Source organism: Bubalus kerabau, chromosome 13, assembly GCF_029407905.1.
Source record: "Bubalus kerabau isolate K-KA32 ecotype Philippines breed swamp buffalo chromosome 13, PCC_UOA_SB_1v2, whole genome shotgun sequence".
Classification (NCBI taxonomy): domain Eukaryota; kingdom Metazoa; phylum Chordata; class Mammalia; order Artiodactyla; family Bovidae; genus Bubalus; species Bubalus kerabau.
The window spans coordinates 34,715,841-34,736,607 of NC_073636.1; the positions used below are offsets into that span (position 1 = coordinate 34,715,841).

Below are 20,767 nucleotides of genomic sequence, written 5' to 3' on the forward strand. Positions count from 1 at the left end.
CCATCCTTAAGTAAGGTAGAAGTGGAAGAGGAAGAATACAAACCAGTCATTGGTGTTGATAAAGAGGAGCAAGAGAGGCAAGTGAGGTGGAAAGTGGAAGAAAAGATGATAAAACCCAAAGGGTCTCAGACTCAGCCTTCTTCTAGTACTGATGAGGCACACACACACACACAAAAACAACAAGGAAATCAGAAACTAAAAAGTTATGAAACATTTTAAGTGAATAAGGAAATAACACTGATGAAGGGAAGTTAGTTCACCAGGGGCCACCCATGCAGCTGTCCATTGTGAAGAACACAAGGATCAAGACAATTCCAGATAGGAGTGGTCACATAGAACCCCCTTCTTGCCCCATCACAGAGCATACTTACTGTGAGTGGATTAACAAAATTTTTCTTTTCCATTTCCATCATGTGTGTTCTTGGACTCTTTCCATTCCTTTATCTCACTGCCAAGTCATGGAATCCTTGTCCCATTTTTAGAAGTTCTTGTTTTGCTTAGTGTATAGAATGTAAATAAATATGAGTATTTTTGAATTGAGATTGTCAATAACATATCTATTTCCCATTTTTAATAAAAGCACAACATCTAGGAATAAAAGTAACCAAAGACATGCAAAAATTTCTACTTTGGAAATAATAAAACATTACTGAGAAAAAGAAGCCTTGAGTAAATGAAGCAGAATGACAGGTCATGGATTGAAAGACTCAGTTAGATGACAGTTCTCCCCAAACTGAGCTATAGATTTAACTTAATTTCTGTCATAATCCCACAGGTTTTGTTGTTGTTGTTGTAAAATTAACAAACTGATTCTAAAAGTTACATGGAAATGTAAAAGACTGAGAATATCCCGTAAACAATTTCAAAATCATAGCTGAAGGAGTTGACTTCATAACATGACCATAAAGATGCAATAACCAAGACAGTGTGGTGCTGCCATAAAGATCCACGGGCAGATTGATGCAACTGAACAGAGAGGCCGGAAGAGACCCACAGTTACGTGGTCGTTGGATTTCCAACAAAAATCCAAACCCATTGGGGAAAGGAAAGTTTTTCAACAAATGGTGCTGGAATAACTAAATATCCATTGGGAAAAAAGGAATCTCAATTCGTACCTTGTACCATGCACAAAAACTAATTTGAGATGGATCACATTACAAAATGTAAAAGCTCAAACCATAAGGGTTTTAGAAAAAAAGCATCAGAGAATTTCTTCATGCTTTGGAGGTAGGCAAAAATTTAAATGTAGAAAGCAATAACCATAGGAGAAAAAATTTATGACTTAGACTTTATCAGAATAAAAAAAAAATCTTGGGCTTATCAAAAGACACTTATTGTTAAGGAAAAATGATGAGCCACAGATTGAGGGAAATATATTCACAAAACCTGTACTTGTCAAGGGACTGCATAGGTTAAGAATTCATACAACTCCATAACAAAAGCACAGATGATCAGAAATGAAAAATTGGGGTAGGGGGACAAATGCTTTGAAAAGACACTTTATAACACCAGCACTCCACAACAGAAGATATTGGGATGGTCAGTGAACCTATACTCAGCAGGGAAATGCAAGTTAAAATGATGAGATGCCCACCAGCATGGCTGAAATTAAATTGCTTGGTAGCACCAAATTTTAACAGGGATGTAGAGCAACTGGAAGTCTTATACACTGTGCAGGAGGGTTAAATGGTACAACGTCTTAGGAAAAAGATTTGGAAGTTTCTTAAAAAGCTAGACGTATACTTTCCTGATGACTCAGCAGTTCTACTCCTAGATCTCTATCTACCTAAGAAAAAGGAAAATATAAGTTCACAAAATAAGATGTACACAAGAAGTACATAATGTATGTAACTTCATTCATAGCCAAAAACTAGAGACAGCCCCCAGGTGTCCATCAGTAGGAGAATGGATAAGCAGACTGGTGTACTCATGAAGTGAAGTACTACTCCAAGAAAAAGAAGGCGCTGATACCAGCAACAGCATGGACGGATGTCATCATACCTAACTGAAAGAAACCTATTCAAAAGAATACATACAGTGTTTCTCCATTTTTATGAAGGTTTAGAATAAGCAAAATTTGTGAGAGAAAATAATAAGGGTGGTTGCCTCCAGGGAATGGAGCAGGGAATGACTAGAATGGTTATGAGGGCTCTTTCTTTGAGGTGTGATTATGGTTTGGGTTATAAAATACATGCATTTGTAAAAACTCATGGGATGGTACACTTATGATTGGTACATGTTGTATGCAAATTTTGCTCCAAAAGAGAGGTGGGGGAAAACAGCTTTAAAAAATATTTCCAAAAAAAAATATTTCAAGAAGATACTATTGTATATCCACCAGATTGGAGAAAGTGGTGGCAAGGCAGTGGGGCCCCCAACCCCTCTGTCCCCTCTGGTGGTGTCAGTTGGATCAACCGTGAAACACTTTGTCAGTATTAACAACTTGTGCATGTACAAACACAGCAGTTCTACTCCAAGGCATAAAAGCTCTTGCAAACATACACAAAGAAACTTGTATGACAGTGTTCTTGAAAATCAGAAAGAAGTTGGATAGCCATCAGCAAGAGAAGACATAGATTGTCCCATATTGTAGCATACCACCACAGATGAACCTCATGAACATATGAAAATGATATGATTTGAACCAATATAATTCCATCCCAAATCTTGAAAAATCAAACAATAATTTGATTAGGGATACCTATGGTAACACTAGAAAGGAAAGCAGGGGAATAAAGTTCAGGATGTTTAGGTAGAAGGCGTGGCAAGAAGGAGTGGGATTGGATGGGAAAGGCCGAAAAACTGACTTCAGAGTTGTTAGCAATGTTCTGTTCCCTAAACTTGGTAGTGGCAAGACAGATGTTCATTTTATTATTTTTCTTTACAACTTACACATACGTTAAAATGCTGTTTGGTGTATATTTGATATTTAATAATAATTTCATGAAAGATAATGTGATCTTTATTTTATTTTGAACCATATTTATGTGTACAGTTCAGTGGCACTGAGTACATTCACATTGTTGTGCCATTCTCACCATCATCCATTTTCCAAATTTTCACCTTCCTAAACAGAAACTCTGTACCCATCAAACACTGACTTCCCATCCTCCCCCTCCCCACCCCTGGCTCCTGGCATCTACCAGTATACTTTCTGACTCTGAACTTAACTATACAAGGTACTTCGTATAAATGGAATTGAGTAGCATTTGTCTGCATCTAATGTATAATGCATTTTTAAGGTTAACTTAGTATATGTCCTACAAACAGACTGTACCTTCTTTTTTTTTCCCTCTGTGCTCTACAGTAGACCCTAACCAGCAATCTGTTTCATACATATTAGTGTATATATGTCAATCCCAGTCTTTCATTGTACATTTTAAAATTAAGTAATCTTTGAGCATTCTTTATTAGCAACAATATAATACATACAGTTTAAGAAGTTGTCATTCTGATATCATTAATTCAGTCATTTATTCAAATGTTTGTACATAGCCTGATAGGGCTACGATATTGGTTAAGCCTTTATTTGGAGGCTAAGGTTTCAGAAAGTGGAAGTGAAAGTTGCTCAGTCGTGTCTGACTCTTTGCGACCCCAATGTACAGTCCATGGAATTCTCCAGGCCAGAATACTGGAGTGGGTAGCCTTTCCCTTCTCCAGGGGATCTTCCCAACCCAGGATCAAACCCAGGTCTCCTGCACCGCAGGCAGATTGTTTACCATCTGAGCCACCAGGGAAGCCCAAGAATACTGAAGTGGGTAGCCTATCCCTTCTCCAGGGGATCTTCCCGACCTAAGAATTGAGCCAGGGTCTCCTGCATTGCAGGTGGATTCTTTACCAACTGAGCTGTCAGGGAAGCCCATGGTTTCAGAAGCTGTATCCTAAAATAAATTAGAAAAATAACTGAAATCTAAAATGATTGCAGTCTTAAATAGGACAATTTTGACCTCAATCTCCTAATGCTAGTCCAGAGGATGTCTGAAGGCATGCTTTTAAGAATTGAAATGTCCCCTCAACTGATCATTGACCAGTCGTTAGGTTTACCTTACAGTCAGGTCATGGAGAATGCCTCCCGTAAGTTATCTTCTCAAAATGTGTGATCAAAATTCTCAGGATGCTCTGGCTCACACTTAGACCTTGTTCTTCTGTTGAATCTTAAGCAGTTTCAAGGTATTTATGGATTTTTCATATCAACATTTCCTGCAAAAATTTGTGAGTAATTTTCATTAAATGAACTCACCAGAAAATAAATGTTGAACTCTGTAGCTCTAACATGGTCCTAAATTCTTAGCTTAAAGTGAAAAGGGCTTACCCCAATCCTTAACTTTTTATAAGTATTCAGACATTCCTTTGGATGCCAAATAATAAATTTATAATGCTAGGTGCCCAGTAAGATGACAGTCCGGTTGCCTATGTACAGTACTTAAATAAACCGATTGCAATTCCACAACCTTATTGCTTCATTTATCACAAGAAGTGCCAGAGTTCTGAAATCTTTTGTAAGGAGAGCAACTTTGCTTGTGTGAATTCTCACAGGAATTACCAAGAATATTATGCCAATTCAATCCTAAGTATTGAAGTTAGAGTTCTAAATGACATTTAATAGTATGATTTATTTTCTATCTTAAACTTTATAGGTCACAAAAACAAGATCCTATCCTTTCATATTGCTTTTTATTGTTAAAGTGGCTGAGTGATGATAAAAATCTAAGCTTAAGAACTGTCAGATGATTTATGATATTTCATTTATTTTTCAAAGGATTGAGGTGTCACCAGTAAGCCCATTAGAATTGTAGGTTTAAAGTTCCTCAATTTTAAAAAAGACCAGCTGCATAAACAAGTGTGTTAGCTTTGTAATTTAATTCTGTGTGATTTTTTTTAATACTTCAAAGTTCCAAAGGAGGCAGCTTTTCTTAGGTCATAAATACTTATTTATGTCATTATGATCTCTAACTTTCAAGTACATTTCAAGATCTGCTTTTTAAAAAATTGATATGTTTTTATTGTGTTCTTTACAACCTCAAAACATTTCTCCTTCTGTCGACCTGAATCTGCCTTTCTTCATGGGCTGACATCAAAAATGTGGAATGTGGATGAACTAGAGAAAAACTACTTTAAAAAAAATCAGAATCCTGTGGTCAGGATGGAGCATCTAAACTATCTTTTTACAGTGTGCTGTCAGCACTGTAAAGCTTTTTTTTTTTTTTTTTTTTTTTTTGGTTATTAGATTTTAAATTGAGGATAATTGTTAGTTCACAGCAGTTAGAAGAAATAATATGTACCCCCATGTGCAGATTACATGTAAGAGTTTCTCCCAAATGTAATATCCGAGATATTAGCATCAATGCAATCCAGATCCTGGGCTTCCCTGATAGCTCAGTTGGTAAAGAATCTGCCTGCAGTGCAGGAGACCCTGGTTCGATTCCTAGGTCGGGAAGATCCCCTGGAGAAGGGAAAGGCTACCCACTCCAGTATTCTGGCCTGGAGAATTGCATGGACTGTATAGTCCATGGGGTCGCAAAGGGTCGGACTTGACTGAGCGACTTTCACTAATGCAGATCCTACTCAAATTTTCCTCATTTTACTTGAACTCATTTGTGTATGTATATATTTAGTTTTTATGCACTTTGTATCTCATGTACAGCTTCTTGTGTCTGCTGTAGTCAAGACCCACAATAGTTCCATCACAAGGATTTCTCTTGTTGCCATGTTATAACCACACCTACCTCCCTCACTTCCCAGCCCTAACCCCTGTCAACCACTACTGCTGCTGCTAAGTCACTTCAGTCGTTTCCGACTCTGTGCGACCCCATAGACGGCAGCCCACCAGGCTCCCCCGTCCCTGGGATTCTCCAGGCAAGAATACTGGAGTGGGTTACCATTTCCTTCTCCAATGCAGGAAAGTGAAAAGTGAAAGTGAAGTAGCTCAATCGTGTCTGACCCTCAGCAACCCCATGGACTGCTCCTCCATCCATGGGATTTTCTAGGCGAGAGTACTGGAGTGGGGTGCCATTACACTGTCCTCTATTTCTATAATTTTGTTATGTCAATAGTACTATATAAATGGAATCTTAGAGTATGTAACCTTTAGTATTGACTTTTCCATGTAGCATAATTCCCTTCAGATCCATCCATATTGTGTGAACTAATAGTCTGTTTCTGTTTATCACTGAGCGGTATTCCACCAAAATTTAGTTTTCATATGTACATGCATGTAAAATATGAGATCATTAAAATATCAGTTTAAAAGTGGTTTAAGACATATTACAATTAACCTACCCATTAAAATTCCAGGTAAGTTTTTAGTATCCTCGTCGTCATTTCCATTGGTCTTGTCTATGTCTTAATGTACTTAGACCAGGTCGATTGCCAGCTGTACACTGAAAACATATTTACAGTAGAAAATAAAAGATAGTTCTGTTCCCTAACAACAACTGATTCTAATAAAAACTGGCAAGATTGGATAAAAGACAGTAGCTGCTACCATGTAAGACAGGTCCTCATTTTGATTTCAGCAGATTTACTGTTTAGTTTCTTTTTTTCTTTCATTCAGTCTATGATTACCCAACTCACTCTTTTCATAAAGCTTATTATACAAGGAGCTCTTCTTGCCCTTATGCTTGTGTGTGTTAAATGTGATAAGTAAAGCTGTAGATGAGATCTCCTAGGGAAAGACTGTGAAGTGAGACCTGATGTTTACCTTGAGGAGCTCCAAGACTGAATGGCCAAGAAATGGTCAGAAAGGTAGCAGGAAAAAAACAGGGGCTTCTGGTTCATTAAAGCCAAGAGGAAAGAGGGTTCAAAGAAGAAATAGCCTCAGTTGACGCTTCTTCCCCACTTTCACATGTGGTAACAGTGCTCTGGATCTCAGGAAGGCCTTCTGCATCCAGGCATGGTTTGAATGCAGAGAGTTCACTTCTCAACAAGTGCTCAGTGGGACTATGGAGCCTCAGGAACTAATGTGAAAGAAGATCTAGCCAGGCACACTGTGTATAAGGATAAATGTACCTGCCAGCACCTTAATTTTGGTCATTAAGACAGTTTCAGAAATCTCTCTGCATCCCGATTATTATCACTGCCATCCATGTGTACCATAGTTGTGTGGATATACCGTGATCTGGTTATCAGTATTGGAAGAAGGCATGATGTACCAGCATGGCAAATATATTTTAAGAATCACTCCTGTGTTTCATAATGGTTACCGTGACTGCATAAGCCACAGTTCCTTCTAAAATGCCTTCATGATACTTAACTTTCTCACATGCAGTTAGATAATATAGTTAATGTCATTAATTGGGAATGGAAAACACCCTTCTATCATTAACACTACCTCAAAATGTAGAATCTGAAAATGGCTCATGATACAGTATCAAGAAGTAAAATGCTTTTTTTACTTTCAGGAGAAGGCAATGGCACCCCACTCCAGTACTCTTGCCTGGAAAATCCCATGGATCGAAGAGCCTGGTAGGCTGCAGTCCATGAGGTCGCTGAGAGTCAGACATGACTGAGTGACTTCACTTTCACTTTTCACTTTCCCGCATTGGAGAAGGAAATGGCAACCCACTCCAGTGTTCTTGCCTGAAGAATCCCAGGGATGGGGGAGCCTTGTGGGCTGCCGTCTATGGGGTCGCACAGAGTCAGAAACGACTGAAGCAACTTAGCAGCAGCAGCAGCAGAGGACATAGGCTATAAAGGTAGCTGTTCGTGGTGAAAATGAAGAAGAGTAAGTCAGATGAGGACTAGGAGAAGCGCATAGAATAATTATTTTCTGAGATTTTATCACTTGAAAGGTGTTAGGTTTGGACTTTGAGTTCTGTTTTTTTAGAAATATAAAATCTCAGCCCCAAATCAGGATCTCTGCATTTTAGACAGAAACTCATGATCTGTTTTTAGAGTCGAATTTTCCTGTTGCCCAAGTAAAGATGGCAATGATTTAGTAACATCTCATGGATGTTACAGGCTTCCCTGGTAGCTCAGCTGGTAAAGAATCCGCCTGCAAGTTCCCCTGGAGAAGGGATAGGCTACCCACTCCATTATTGTGAGGCTTCCCTGGTGACTCAGATGATAAAGAATCCTCCTGCAATGCGGGAGACCTGGGTTCGATCCCTGGGTTGGGAAGATCCCCTGGAGGAGGGCATGGCAACCCACTCCAGCGTTCTTGCCTGGAGAATCCCATGGACGGAGGAGCCCGGCGGGCTGCAGCCAATGGGGTTGCTAAGGGTCAGACGCTACTGAGCGACTAAGCACAGCACACAGCAGGATGTTATATGTGAATTACTGAGTGTTGATTATGTGATAATCAGGACCAAAAGTTAAGCATATCTTTAGATTTGTAACCTTGATGAAAGTGAAAGAGGAGAGTGAAAAAGTTGGCTTAAAGCTCAACATTCAGAAAACTAAGATCATGGCATCTGGTCCCATTACTTCATGGCAAATAGATGGGAAAACAGTGGAAACAGTGACAGACTTTATTTGGGGGGGCTCAAAAAACACTGCAGATGGTGACTGTAGCCATGAAATTAAAAGATGCTTACTTCTTGGAAGGAAAGTTATGGTCAACCTAGACAGCTTATTAAAAAGCAGAGACATTACTTTGCCAACAAAGGTCCGTCTAGTCAAGGCTATGGTTTTTCTAGTAGTCATGTATGGATGTGAGAGTTGGACTCTAAAGAAAGCTGAGTGCCAAAGAATTGGTGCTTTTGAACTGTGGTGTTGAAGAAGACTCTTGAGAGTCCCTTGGACTGCAAGGAGATCCATCCATTCAGTCCTAAAGGAAATCAGTCCTGAATATTCATTGTAAAGACTGATGTTGAAGCTGAAACTCCAATACTTTGGCCACCTGATGCGAAGAACTGACTCATTGGAAAAGACCCTGATGCTGGGAATGATTGAGGGCAGGAGGAAAAGGGGACAACACAGGATGAGATGGTTGAATGGTATCACCAACTCAATGGACATGAGTTTGGGTAAACTCCGGGAGTTGGTGATGGACAGGGAGGCCTGACATGCTGCAGTCCATGGCGTCTCAAAGTCATGGCGACATGACTGAGCAACTGAACTGAACTGATGTTTCAGTAGTCATTATTTAGGTCATATTTGCATACATATACATTTAAAAAATCTTAGTCCTTTACAGAGTGGTAAGCTTTTTACACAGTAGAATAAAGAAAATATTTTTATGGTTTTTACTTAAGATTCTAAATACTCTTTTTTTCAATAAATATAAGTATGACCTTCATGTTGTACAAATAATACTGTTTTGCATTTTCATCTCAAGTTTTAAAATTCAATTATCTTTTCCAAGTGTGATGAAGAACATCAACAAATATTCTCTTCTACACACTTTGAGAGAAATAACCATAAACCTCATACAAGAATAATACAAAGGTTTTATTAGAAAAATTTTGCACATTGACATCAGAATCATAATTTCCAAATTTGCCTTTAAGGCTTATTTTTTAAAAGTCAGCATGGATGCTACTTCTAGAGTCTGTTTCATAAATGAAGTTTGTTAATCATGAAATTTTTTTTCCTATATCAGGCAAAATATGATCTTTCCTTCAAAAAGTGCTTGGGCAAACTAAATTTCAGTATTAGTTATTTAGAGTAGCATTTTCACAGTTCACTGTGCACTTGTACTAACTTTTTATTTGCAGGGTGTTTGCAATCATTTATTTATACCATAGCTATGAGATAGATACAAGATTAATCAGGAAAGATAGAACAGCTGTGTTTATTTCCTACCTTGCTCTCCTTAGAGTTCTTCAAAATAAAATGTGTTTAAGGGCAAATCTGAAGTAAAGACTTCAATGTGTGTACCTCTTACCATTAGGGTGATATTAAGTGGAATGGTAAACACTTACAAAGGTAAATCAACTAGACCTAAGAGCTACATAAAGAGCACTCCACTCACCACGAACAAGGTACACATTCTTCCCAATGCATATGGCTCCATCTCCTTGATAGACTACCCATTTGGCCATAAAACAAGCCTCAGTAAATGTAAAAACGATCAGAATCATAAAAGTATGTTCTCTGACTAAAGTAGAATGCAGTTAGGAATAAATAGCAGAAGGAAATTTGGGAAATTCACAGGTATGTGGAAATTGAACAGCACACTCCTAAGTAGCCAGTGAGTCAAAGAAGACATCACAGGGAAAATTAGAAATACCTTGATGTAAAGTAACTTAACACATTATTGACTGGGGGATTTTCGCAGAAACTAAAGCCCTTGGCTGGCAGTTTGTTAACCTAAGTGACTTTTGAAACACTTCAGTCAAAGGCTGCTGCTGCTGCTGCTAAGTCGCTTCAGTCGTGTCCGACTCTGTGCGACCCCATAGACGGCAGCCCACCAGGCTCCCCCGTCCCTGAGATTCTCCAGGCAAGAACACTGGAGTGGGTTGCCATTTCCTTCTCCAATGCATGAAAGTGAAAAGTGAAAGTGAATTCGCTCAGCCGTGTCTGACTCTTAGCGACCTCATGGACTGCAGCCTACCAGGCTCCTCCATCCATGGGATTTTCCAGGCAAGAGTACTGGAGCGGGTTGCCATTGCCTTCTCCGTCAGTCAAAGGCACTCAGTAACAAAAGATGTATTAATACGTCTCTGGCCAAGAAGTTGTTACAGTGTAACCCACCAGAATTTATAGGATTCAACTAAAGAAAACAGTGTTTAGAGGAAAATTTATAGCCATAAGTGCCTATATTTTTTCAAAGACCACATGTTATATGCTTTTATTTATATGAAATTTCCAAAATAAACAAATCTACAGAGACAGAATATAGATCAGTGATTTCTAGGGACAGGCAGTGGGGCAGAGTGATAGAATATTTTGGCATTAGATGGTGGAGAGAGTTGTACAACTTTGTGAATGTATTAAAAACTCCAAAATGTACAGTTTAAAGGGTGAGTTTTATGATATGTGAATTATATCACAAATATGCGTGCTAGGTAGCCTCAGTCATGTCTGATTCTTTGCAGCCCTATGAACTGTAGCTGTGTCTGTCCATGTGATTTCCCAGGCAAAAGTATTGGAGTGGGTTTCCATGTTCTCCTCCAGGGGATCTTCCCAACCCAGGGATCAAACCCATGTCTCCTGTATTAGCAAGTGGGGTCTTTACCACTGTGCCATCTGGGAAGCCCACAAATACATCACAGCTATAAATAAGTAAGCAAGCCCCTCCTTGGGTGTCCTGTTCCTTTGCCAGATGGTTCAGGTGCCATGTGAACCCAAAGGGATGTGACCCTAGCCTTCTAAAGCTGCTTGTCTGTTGCGGGTAGTGAAAGTGAAAGTTGCTCAGTCGTGTCCAACTCTTTGCGACCCCATGGACTATACAGTCCATGGAATTCTCCAGGCCAGAATACTGGAGTGGGTAGCCTTTCCTTTCTTGAGGGGATTAGACATGAGCTAAGTAAAATTACAGTTGTAGTCGGTGATCTGAGGAAAAAAGATACGTGTTCTTTTTTTTTTTTAGTTGTCTGAGCCAGGTCTTAGTTGCAGTGCCTGGGATCTTCTATCTTCATTAGCAGGATCTAGTTCCCTGACCAGGGATTGAACCTGGGCTGTCTATATTAGGAGTGCGGAGTCTTAGCCACTGGATCACCAGAGAAGTCCCCAGGACTTGTTCATTATCAACTGGGGTATCTGAGCCAGACGAGGTCAAAAGACATTCTCCTGAGAGGGAGTGACACTGTCTTGTGATCTGAAGGATGAATTCAGATTATGGAAAAGAAAATCAGCATCACAGGGAGAGGCCCATGTGTGTAGAGATTGTTGATGACACAGCCACTGTGTGGAGACTGAGAGAAGGCCAGTGTGTCTGGACAGAATGGGGGAGAGCAGTGCAGGGTGAGGCAGAGAAATGGGCCAAGACCAGACCATGTAAAACCTCATGGACGTGTTAAGGCATGTAGCGGTTTTCATTCTGGGTGGGGCGCACTGTGCTGTGAGAGCATCGCTGTGGCCATGTGGGCTGGAGGAGCAGTAGAAGCAGGTAGAAGAGTATCCAGTGGTCCTGCCAGGGGGCGATACAGCAACTGATGCCAGGTGATTGGCAGTGGATTTCAGAAGTGGAGATTTCTGAACTGAGTGACTGACACTTTCACTCTTCACTTTTCAGGAGTGGGTGTATATGGGGGCTTTTTAAGAGAGAAAATTGATATGATTTGGTGAAAGCCTAGAGATGGGAAGTGAAGGAGAGGGGTACAAGGCATGGCTCATGATGCTGGGAAAGTGAGGGTCAAAGAGCCATTTCTGAACTGAAGATTTTTCTCAGTCACACTGTGTATGAACAACTTCAAGTAACATGAATGGATACTTTTTTTTTTTTTAACTAGATCTTTCTTACCAAGACAGTCACACATTATGTAAAGCTATGCAATCATTGAAAAAGCAAGAGAGTTCCAGAAGAACATCTATTTCTGCTTTATTGACTATGCCAAAGCCTTTGACTGTGTGGATCACAATAAACTGTGGAAAATTCTGAAAGAGATGGGAATACCAGACCACCTGACCTGCCTCTTGAGAAACTTGTATGCAAGTCAGGAAGCAACAGTTAGAACTGGACATGGAACAACAGACTGGTTCCAAATAGGAAAAGGAGTACGTCAAGGCTGTATATTGTCACCCTGCTTATTTAACTTATATACAGAGTACATCATGAGAAACGCTGGGCTGGATGAAGCACAAGCTGGAATCAAGATTGCCGGGAGAAATATCAATAACCTCAGATATGCAGATGACACCTCCCTTATGGCAGAAAGTGAAGAAGAACTAAAGAGCCTCTTGATGAAAGTGAAAGAGGAGAGTGAAAAAGTTGACTTAAAGCTCAACATTCAGAAAACTAAGATCATGGCATCTGGTCCCATCACTTCATGGGAAATAGATGGGGAAACAGTGGAAACAGTGGCTGACTTCATTTTTGTGGGCTCCAAGATCACTGCAGATGGTGACTGCAGCCATGAAATCAAAAGATGCTTAGTCCTTAGAAGGAAAGTTATGACCAACCTAGGTAGCATATTAAAAAGCAGAGACATTACTTTATCAACAAAGGTCCATCTAGTCAAGGCTATGGTTTTTCCTGTGGTCATGTATGGATGTGAGAGTTGGACTATAAAGAAAGCTGAGTGCGGAAGAATTGATGCTTTTGAACTGTGGTGTTGGAGAAGACTCTTGAGAGTCCCTTGGACTGCAAGGAGATCCAACCAGTCCATCCTAAAGGAAATCAGTCTTGGGTTTTCATTGGAAGGACTGATGTTGAAGCTGAAACTCTAATATTTTGACCACCTGATGTGGAGAACTGACTCATTGGAAAAGACCCTGATATTGGGAAAGATTGAAGGCAGGAGGAGAAGGGGATGACAGAGGATAAGATGCTTAGATGGCATCACCAACTCAATAGACATGAGTTTGGGTAAACTCCAGGAGTTGGTGATAGACAGGGAGGCCTGGCGTGCTGCGGTTCATGGGGTCACAGAGAGTCAGACACGACTGAGCGACTGAACTGACTGACTGATGCAATTTACTGATAGCAAATATTTGGGGAAAGTTTAAAAAAAATTGAGGAAACTAAACATGTGCCAAATGAGTTTTACCCTTGGAGTCTCTTGTGGAGCCTGCATCTTCAGGGTCTTATAATGTACTTGGCCTTGCTGATGGTCCCCAATGATATAGAGATCATCTGTCATTTGAACTTCCTCATTTTGATTTAAGTATTGAAAATAGATTCTGAAATAATTTTCTGGCAGATAACTACCTACCAGTGAGGAATAACTGGAATGAATTCAGTTTTAGCAATTCTTATTTCCTTGGCCAGCCAAAGTCTTAAAATGTCAGGTTCTTCAGAGATGTTTTTATTCTGCAGTTATATGTAGTGATAATGTTTTATTATAATTTCTAAAAGCCACTTCAGCAATTTAAGACTACACAGAAATAAATTTTAATCTATACCCTAAAAATTTTTTCAAATGACCTTTGAAGAGTTAGTTATTTGGGCATTCACTTGCATTGGGAATGTCAGCGTACAGAACCAGCAGGCAAAAACCTGATGAAGAAAACAGATCATGCCAATAGGCTGTGATTTAAGTTTTACCGTTACTATTACAAGAAAGGTGTCTCTGCTTATAGTGTTTATTGCTTTGTGTGCGTTAGTCACTCAATTGTGTCTGACTTTTTGTGACTCCATGGACTGTAGCCCACCAGCTTCCTCTATAGCCATGAAATTCTCCAGGCAAGAAAACTGGAGTGGGTAGCAATTCCCTTCTCCACGGAGTTTTCCGGACCCAGGGATCAAATCTGGGTATCCTGCATTGCAGGCAGATTCTTTACCATCTGAGCCACCAGGGAGGCCACATGTGTTTATTGCTAATGTATCAGTAATAGACAAACTTTACAAACCTATAAATTCCCTTTGTGTGCAGCATAGCAGGAGGCAAATTTAAGTTAGGAGAATTTAGAAAAGTCATTTAAAGAAAATTGTAGTGACCTGCCTTTTACAGGCTTCTTCCAGGGCATTTTCACTAATCTTTGTCCTCATGGGCCAGCACACACAGGAGGGAGTCAGACTGTTGTTCACAAGTTTTCCATGAAGCTTGCATTGATTTAAATCAAGTTTCCATTTTTCTTACTGGCAATATAGGCTCCATCTAAGGATTAGCACTTTACAGAGAAGCATTAACTGTATTGTTTTCCATGTGTGGAAAACTGTATTGTTTTCCATGTGTTCTTACTCTATTGTGCATTTTAATTTCTGAGAATTATTCTTAAAACGGGAACTTTAAGTAAAGAAGAGGGAAATTTTGGAGGTTGGAGGCAGTTGTGATTAAAAGCAGAACCTAGCAAAACCTACTACCTATCTTGAAACCTCAGCTTTACCATTTACTAACTGTGTGAATTTAGGTAAGTTATTTAACATCTCTGTGCCTAATTCCTTATACATGAAAGGGTGATTGTAACATATTCATCCCAAGGCTGTGGTGAGAATTAAATAAATTAACACAGATTTAAAATACCTAGAGCACTGTTTGGAAGATAGTAAGCTCAAAATAAATGTTAGTTGTTGCAGCTGTTGTTATATTGATAGTCTTATCAATATTTGAATTTTAATAGCTAACTCTCACCTGTAGAAGGGGGTGACAGAGGATGAGATGGTTGAATAGCATCACTGACTCAATGGACATGAGTTTAAGCCAACTCATGTCCTAGTGTGCTGTAGTCCACGGAGTCAGACACAACTTAGCAACTGAACAACAATAACAATTCTCATTTGAAAATTCAAATATTATAATTCAGTTATGGTGGTTGTTTTTGTTGAAATTCATATTTTCTCTAGCTGCTTTCATGCCACCAGAAGAAAGGAAAAGCTATATAGAGACTGTAAGGTTCGTAAAACTGAAAATATTTACTGTATGATCCTTTACAGAAAGCAGGTTCTATTGCCTGGCTTGTGGGGTCATTAGTTATTGATATGTTGATTGAATGAATGAACTATCCTGCTTTGACAACAGACGTAAGCTTGCATAGGAAAGTATATGACTCTAGTTATCCTTGTGGCCAGAACACTTCTTTTGTTTTGATTTGATTTAGAAAAAGTATAACTTTCCAGTTTGGTTTCAGTTTTGTTGAAACTAACATACAAGTTCATGAGTAGACTTAACTGTAGTAGATTGCATAAGTGTAGACATGCCAAAATACATACTTATTCAGTAAAGAGTATTAAGATTTGGATTTCTCTCGAGAATTGTCAAAACAAAAGTTCAGTTGTGTGCATGTGTATGTAAGGATATTTGCCATCTCATCAGTTCAGTCGCTCAGTCGTGTCTGACTTTTTGTGACCCCATGGACTGCAGCACACCAGGCTTCCCTGTCCATCATCAACTCCCAGAGCTTGCTCAAACTCATGTCCATCAAGTCGGTGACGCCATCCAACCATCTCATCCTCTGTTGTCCTTTTCTCCTCCTGCCTTCCGTTTTTCCCAGCATCAGGGTCTTTCCCAGTGAGTCAGTTCTTCCCATCTGGTGGCCAAAGTATTGGACTTTCAGCTTCAACATCAGTCCTTCCAATGAATATTCAGAACTGATTTCCTTTAGGATGGACTAGTTGGATCTCCTTGTAGTCCAAGGGACTCTCAAGAGTCTTCTCCAACACCACAGTTCAAAAGCATCAGTTCTTTGATGCTCAGCTTTCTTTATAGTTCAACTCTCACATCCATACGTGACTACTGGAAAAACCATGGCTTCGACTAGATGGACCTTCGTTGGCAAAGAATGCCATCTCATAATTATTTTTAAAAGATTCTTGAAAAAGAATTCTTAAACAGTGTGCTAATAAGATGAATTTTACAGTAATAATATACCTTAAGAGTACCATGTTATAATCCCACTTTAGGAATTACTTGTAGTTAGTTTTCTCAAGGCTTTGGCTGTGTGACTCAGAACCTAGGATTTCCATGGCAGCCAAAACTCTGGAACTTTTGGCAACTGAGCCTGGAACACATATGCTTTGATTGTGTCACACGGATCATTTAAGCAAATAACCTTATCTTCTTTCTTGATGCAATTTTTGACGACGTGGATCTTTTTTTTTTGTTTCGTTATATAACCTTTATTAAGGATCTGTTTTGCTCTTGAATATCTGTAAATCTTGCAACTCCTTTAGTTTAGGTTTACATCTTTCAAAGTATATTCATAAAATACTTTTGAAAGACTTCTCTCCTCCAGGGCCCCAGGGCTACTGGGAACAGGACAGGGTTGGACCCTGCCCTTGGAGAGTGTCAGGACGATAATGTTAAATTAATGTAAATACCATTGGTGTTGGGAAAGAATTAAATTGTGTAATGGACTCGTAAACTAAGAAGACCTAAACTCATCAGGGGAAGTCAGAGAAGATTGTTTCTTTGGATTCTTATTTTTTTATATTTTTTAAAGTTTTGTACTATATTTAAAAATCTGTTCTCAACTAATAGATGCTGTTGCTTAAGCTGAAATTATTTTGGGTTTAGCAAATGCATTGAAATAAGAACTTTAAGAAATTAATGGCCCCCTTATTGATTTAGGCACAACCTACTAATTAGTATTTATTGATAGACATTAGATGGTTGAATGATGAACCTTGTGCGTTTGATTTTGACAGAAAATTTCTAATTAAGTGTAACGATCATGGTAAATTTGGAATGAGGAAAATACAAAGTGAGAAAAGACTGCCATTTAGTTTGTTAATTACCATTTGAAAATCAAAATACCTGTTTATCCTTCTTGAACAGAAACATGTTTAAAAGTGGGATCTGTCTTAATTTTTTTCTCTCCTTTGGAACAGTTTTTTGTTTATAATGTAAAAATAGATGGTTACACAGTTTACATATATACGTGCGTGTGTCTGTATACATAGGCACTGTGTTTATGTGTATGTTGGTGTATGTATAAACACACACCAAAAAATGTACAAAGAAAAAAGGGAATTTTCACCACCCCAAGTCCTAAAGGTAACCACTGTTGACAATTTGATGTTTCTCTTGGGAGTACAACTCTTTTTTTTTTTAAAGACAGATGGCATCAGAGTATGTGCACTATTCCACAATTTGCTTCACTTAAGATTATTTCCTGCACGTCTTTCCCTGCCAGTGTTTACTGAAGACCACCTGCCTCTCCAGATCTACTTCACTCTTGTTGTTGTTGTCATTGATAATGTTATTTTAAGTAGTCCATCCACAGGGTAAAATATTCAGAAGGTTTACAAAAGAGTACATAGTGGAAGTCAGTCTCTCTCAAATGTGCCTCCCAGTTCTCTTTCCAGAGGCAGCCATCCTTAGCAGTTTCTTACCCTCTGGGTTTTTTCCTTTATTTTTATGTGCTTTTACTTGGTGTGCCTAAAATTAACTTCCTGTGCAGTCATTTATAGGGAAACGGAATGCTTAGTGAATTTACAGCAGCAACCCATTGATCTTGTAATGTCAGTGTGTAAGACTGCATATCAAAATGAGAAAAGACCCCATTAGCTGGATTTCAGTTTGGAATTTCATGCCTTATGATTGTTTGGAGGCTGTAATCTGTAGGTGTACAGTCTTTGCCAGTGTTTTAGCTCCTTAGTGCGTAACTGAATGTTCCCAGCAGAAGCCCCACAAGGCCCTACGTGGCCCAGAGCACCTCCTCCCACTTGCCCTGACCTCATCCACACATGTCTGCTGTCTCACTGTCTAGGCTGTGAATATAGCCCCAGGTCTTGAGCGACCCAAGAATAAATGGCCTTGCTGCTTTTGTTTCAGAGCTAATGGAGGGATTTGTGGCTAATCTCTGAGATGCCTATGGTTATTTTAATCTGCAACCACTTGGGTTAACTTCATTCCTGAAACTTAATTTTGATAGTGCCAGAGCCTGAGGAGGAGAGAGGTGTGGCTGGTGGGGACAGTGGATTGACAGGGGTATGGGCAGTGCTCACTCTGCCTGAGCCAGCCTGGGGCTGAGATGTTATTTAGTGAAGCACTTTTCCCTGTTAACACTGGGTCTTTTGTCAGCTGCTGACACTAAAGTAGCCTTATGAACAGAGATTGTCTAGAAACCCCTGCCTCTCTCTTAAACTGCACCAGAGAAAATGGGGTGATAACATGTTTTGGGGAAATGGAAGTAACACTGGGTTCATTCTTGAGAGTGGCTGTGTTGACAAGCTTATGGCCTGAGAAGCCCTAAGCTGGTAATTCCTATTTATGGGCAGTATTTACCTCTGTATAAACTATGTTCCTCAAAAAAACACACTGAAATACATAATGCTGTATAAGAAGATTCTGTCACCAGAGAACAAGTTAAAAAAAAAAAATGCAGTTCCTTAATACATCATGCCTTTTCACATAGATGTATGTGTAATATAAATATTATATCTTTTATAAATATTCTTTAATTTTATTATTTTTCTTTACAATGGAAGACATATATGCCTCACTAAAGTCCACTGTTGGAGAAGGCAATGGCACCCCCACTCCAGTACTCTTGCCTGGAAAATCCCATGGACGCAGGAGCCTGGTGGGCTGCAGTCCATGGGATCACTAAGATTCGGACATGACTGAGCGACTTCACTTTCACTTTTCACTTTCATGCATCAGAGAAGGAAATGGCAACCACTTCAGTGTTCTTGCCTGGAGAATCCCAGGGACGGGGGAGCCTGGTGGGCTGCCGTCTATGGGGTCTCACAGAGTTGGACACAACTGAAGCGACTTAGCAGCAGCAGCAGCAAAGTCCACTGTGCTTCCAATATAGGTTAAAGATTTGCCCACTTAAAATGTCCTGAATGTTTGCCATCTTTGCGTAAATTTATATAGGTCACAAGGCTTACGCTCCTTGTCACTAATATAATCACATTCACTTTTTAAAAATTGTGAAAAAAAGCATAACATAAAATTTATCATCTTTCCCATCTTTAAGTGTGCAGCTCAGTAGTGTTAATTATATTCACATGGCTGTGCAACCAATCTCTAGAACTTTCTCATTTTGCAAAACTGAAACCATAAACCAGTTAAACAATAAATCTCTGTCTTTTCCTCCCCACAACTCCTGGCAACCACCATTATACTTCCTGCTTATATTAATTTGACTACTCCAGATATAGCATATAAGTAGAATCACAGAGCATGTGTCTATTTTCTTCCCCTCTGGCTTATTTCACTTAGCTTAATGTCCTCAAGGTTCATCATACTGTAGCAGGTGTCAGAAGTTCCTTCCTTTTTAAGACTAAACAATATTCCATTGTGTGTGCATACTACATTTTGTTTATCCATTCATCTGTTGATAGGTAACTTGGGTTGCTTCTTGGCTATTATGAGTAGCGCTGCTATGAATATGAGCGTGCATATATCTCTTTGAGATCTTGCTTTCATTTCTTTCGCATATATGCCCAGAAGTGGAATTGCTGAAGCTTATGGTAATTCTAGTCTTTAGTTTTTTGAGGAACTGCCACACTGTTTTCTATAGCAGCTGTACCATTTTTTATTCCCACTAACAATGTACAATGGTTCCAACTCCTCCGCATCCTTGCTGACAGTTAAAATTTTCCATTTTGGGGGATAGTAGCCTACATCTTAATGGATGTGAGGTGATATCTGATCATGGTTTTGATATGCATTCTTCTACGGATAAGTAACATTGAACATCTTTTCATATACTTTGTGACTGACTATATGTATCTCCTCTGGACAAGTGTCTGTTCACTTCCTTTTCCCATTTTTAATCAGTTCATTTGGTTTGTTGTTGTTGTTGAGTTGTAGGAGTTCTTTATATATTCTGAATATTAACCCTTTATCAGAAAAATGATTTGCAAGTATTTTCTCCCATGCTGTAGGCTGTTCTTTGGCTCTGTTTGATTGCTTTCTTCGATGCACAGAAACTTTCAGTTTTTATATAGGACAGTTTATTTGTCTACTTTTACTTTTGTTACCTATGCTTTTAATATCATATTATTCCTATTTACCTTTAATCTTTTGAGCTCCACTAATTTTTCTAAAATAACAAGAGCAAAATGTATTGAAATATTTAAATAATCATAAAACCATTGTACAGACATAGTTGAACACAACTTCAGAATGAACACTTGGTTGCCAGTCGGCACCATCATACACTGGCTTAAAAAATTGCTTCCCTGGTGGTACAGTGCATAGGAGCCCGCCTGCCAATGTAGGGGACACAGGTTTGATATCTTGTCTGGGAAGATTCCACATGCCATGGAACAGCTAAGCCCATGCACCACAACTACTGAGCCTGCACTCCAGAGCCTGCAGGCCAGAACTAC

The 20,767-nt window shown here is 39.3% G+C and overlaps 1 protein-coding gene across 25 annotated transcripts in view; it reads left to right on the forward strand.

The window, feature by feature from the left end:
- Nucleotides 1-20,767, forward strand: part of ZNF438 (zinc finger protein 438) — a 191,102-nt gene that overhangs the window by 120,584 nt on the left and 49,751 nt on the right. The window contains exon 5 of one of the 25 annotated variants that reach the window (XR_008701502.1): nt 17,538-18,734. The exons of 23 other annotated variants lie outside the window; for them this stretch is intronic. Coding sequence is in view for 1 of the 2 variants with exons in the window: in XM_055543997.1 (XP_055399972.1) it covers nt 7,448-7,464 (17 nt within the window). In the remaining variant the exon portion in view is untranslated. Of the gene's footprint in view, nt 1-7,421; nt 7,465-17,537; nt 18,735-20,767 lie in introns of those variants that run through there. One more of the 25 variants, XM_055543997.1, reaches the window with a different exon arrangement.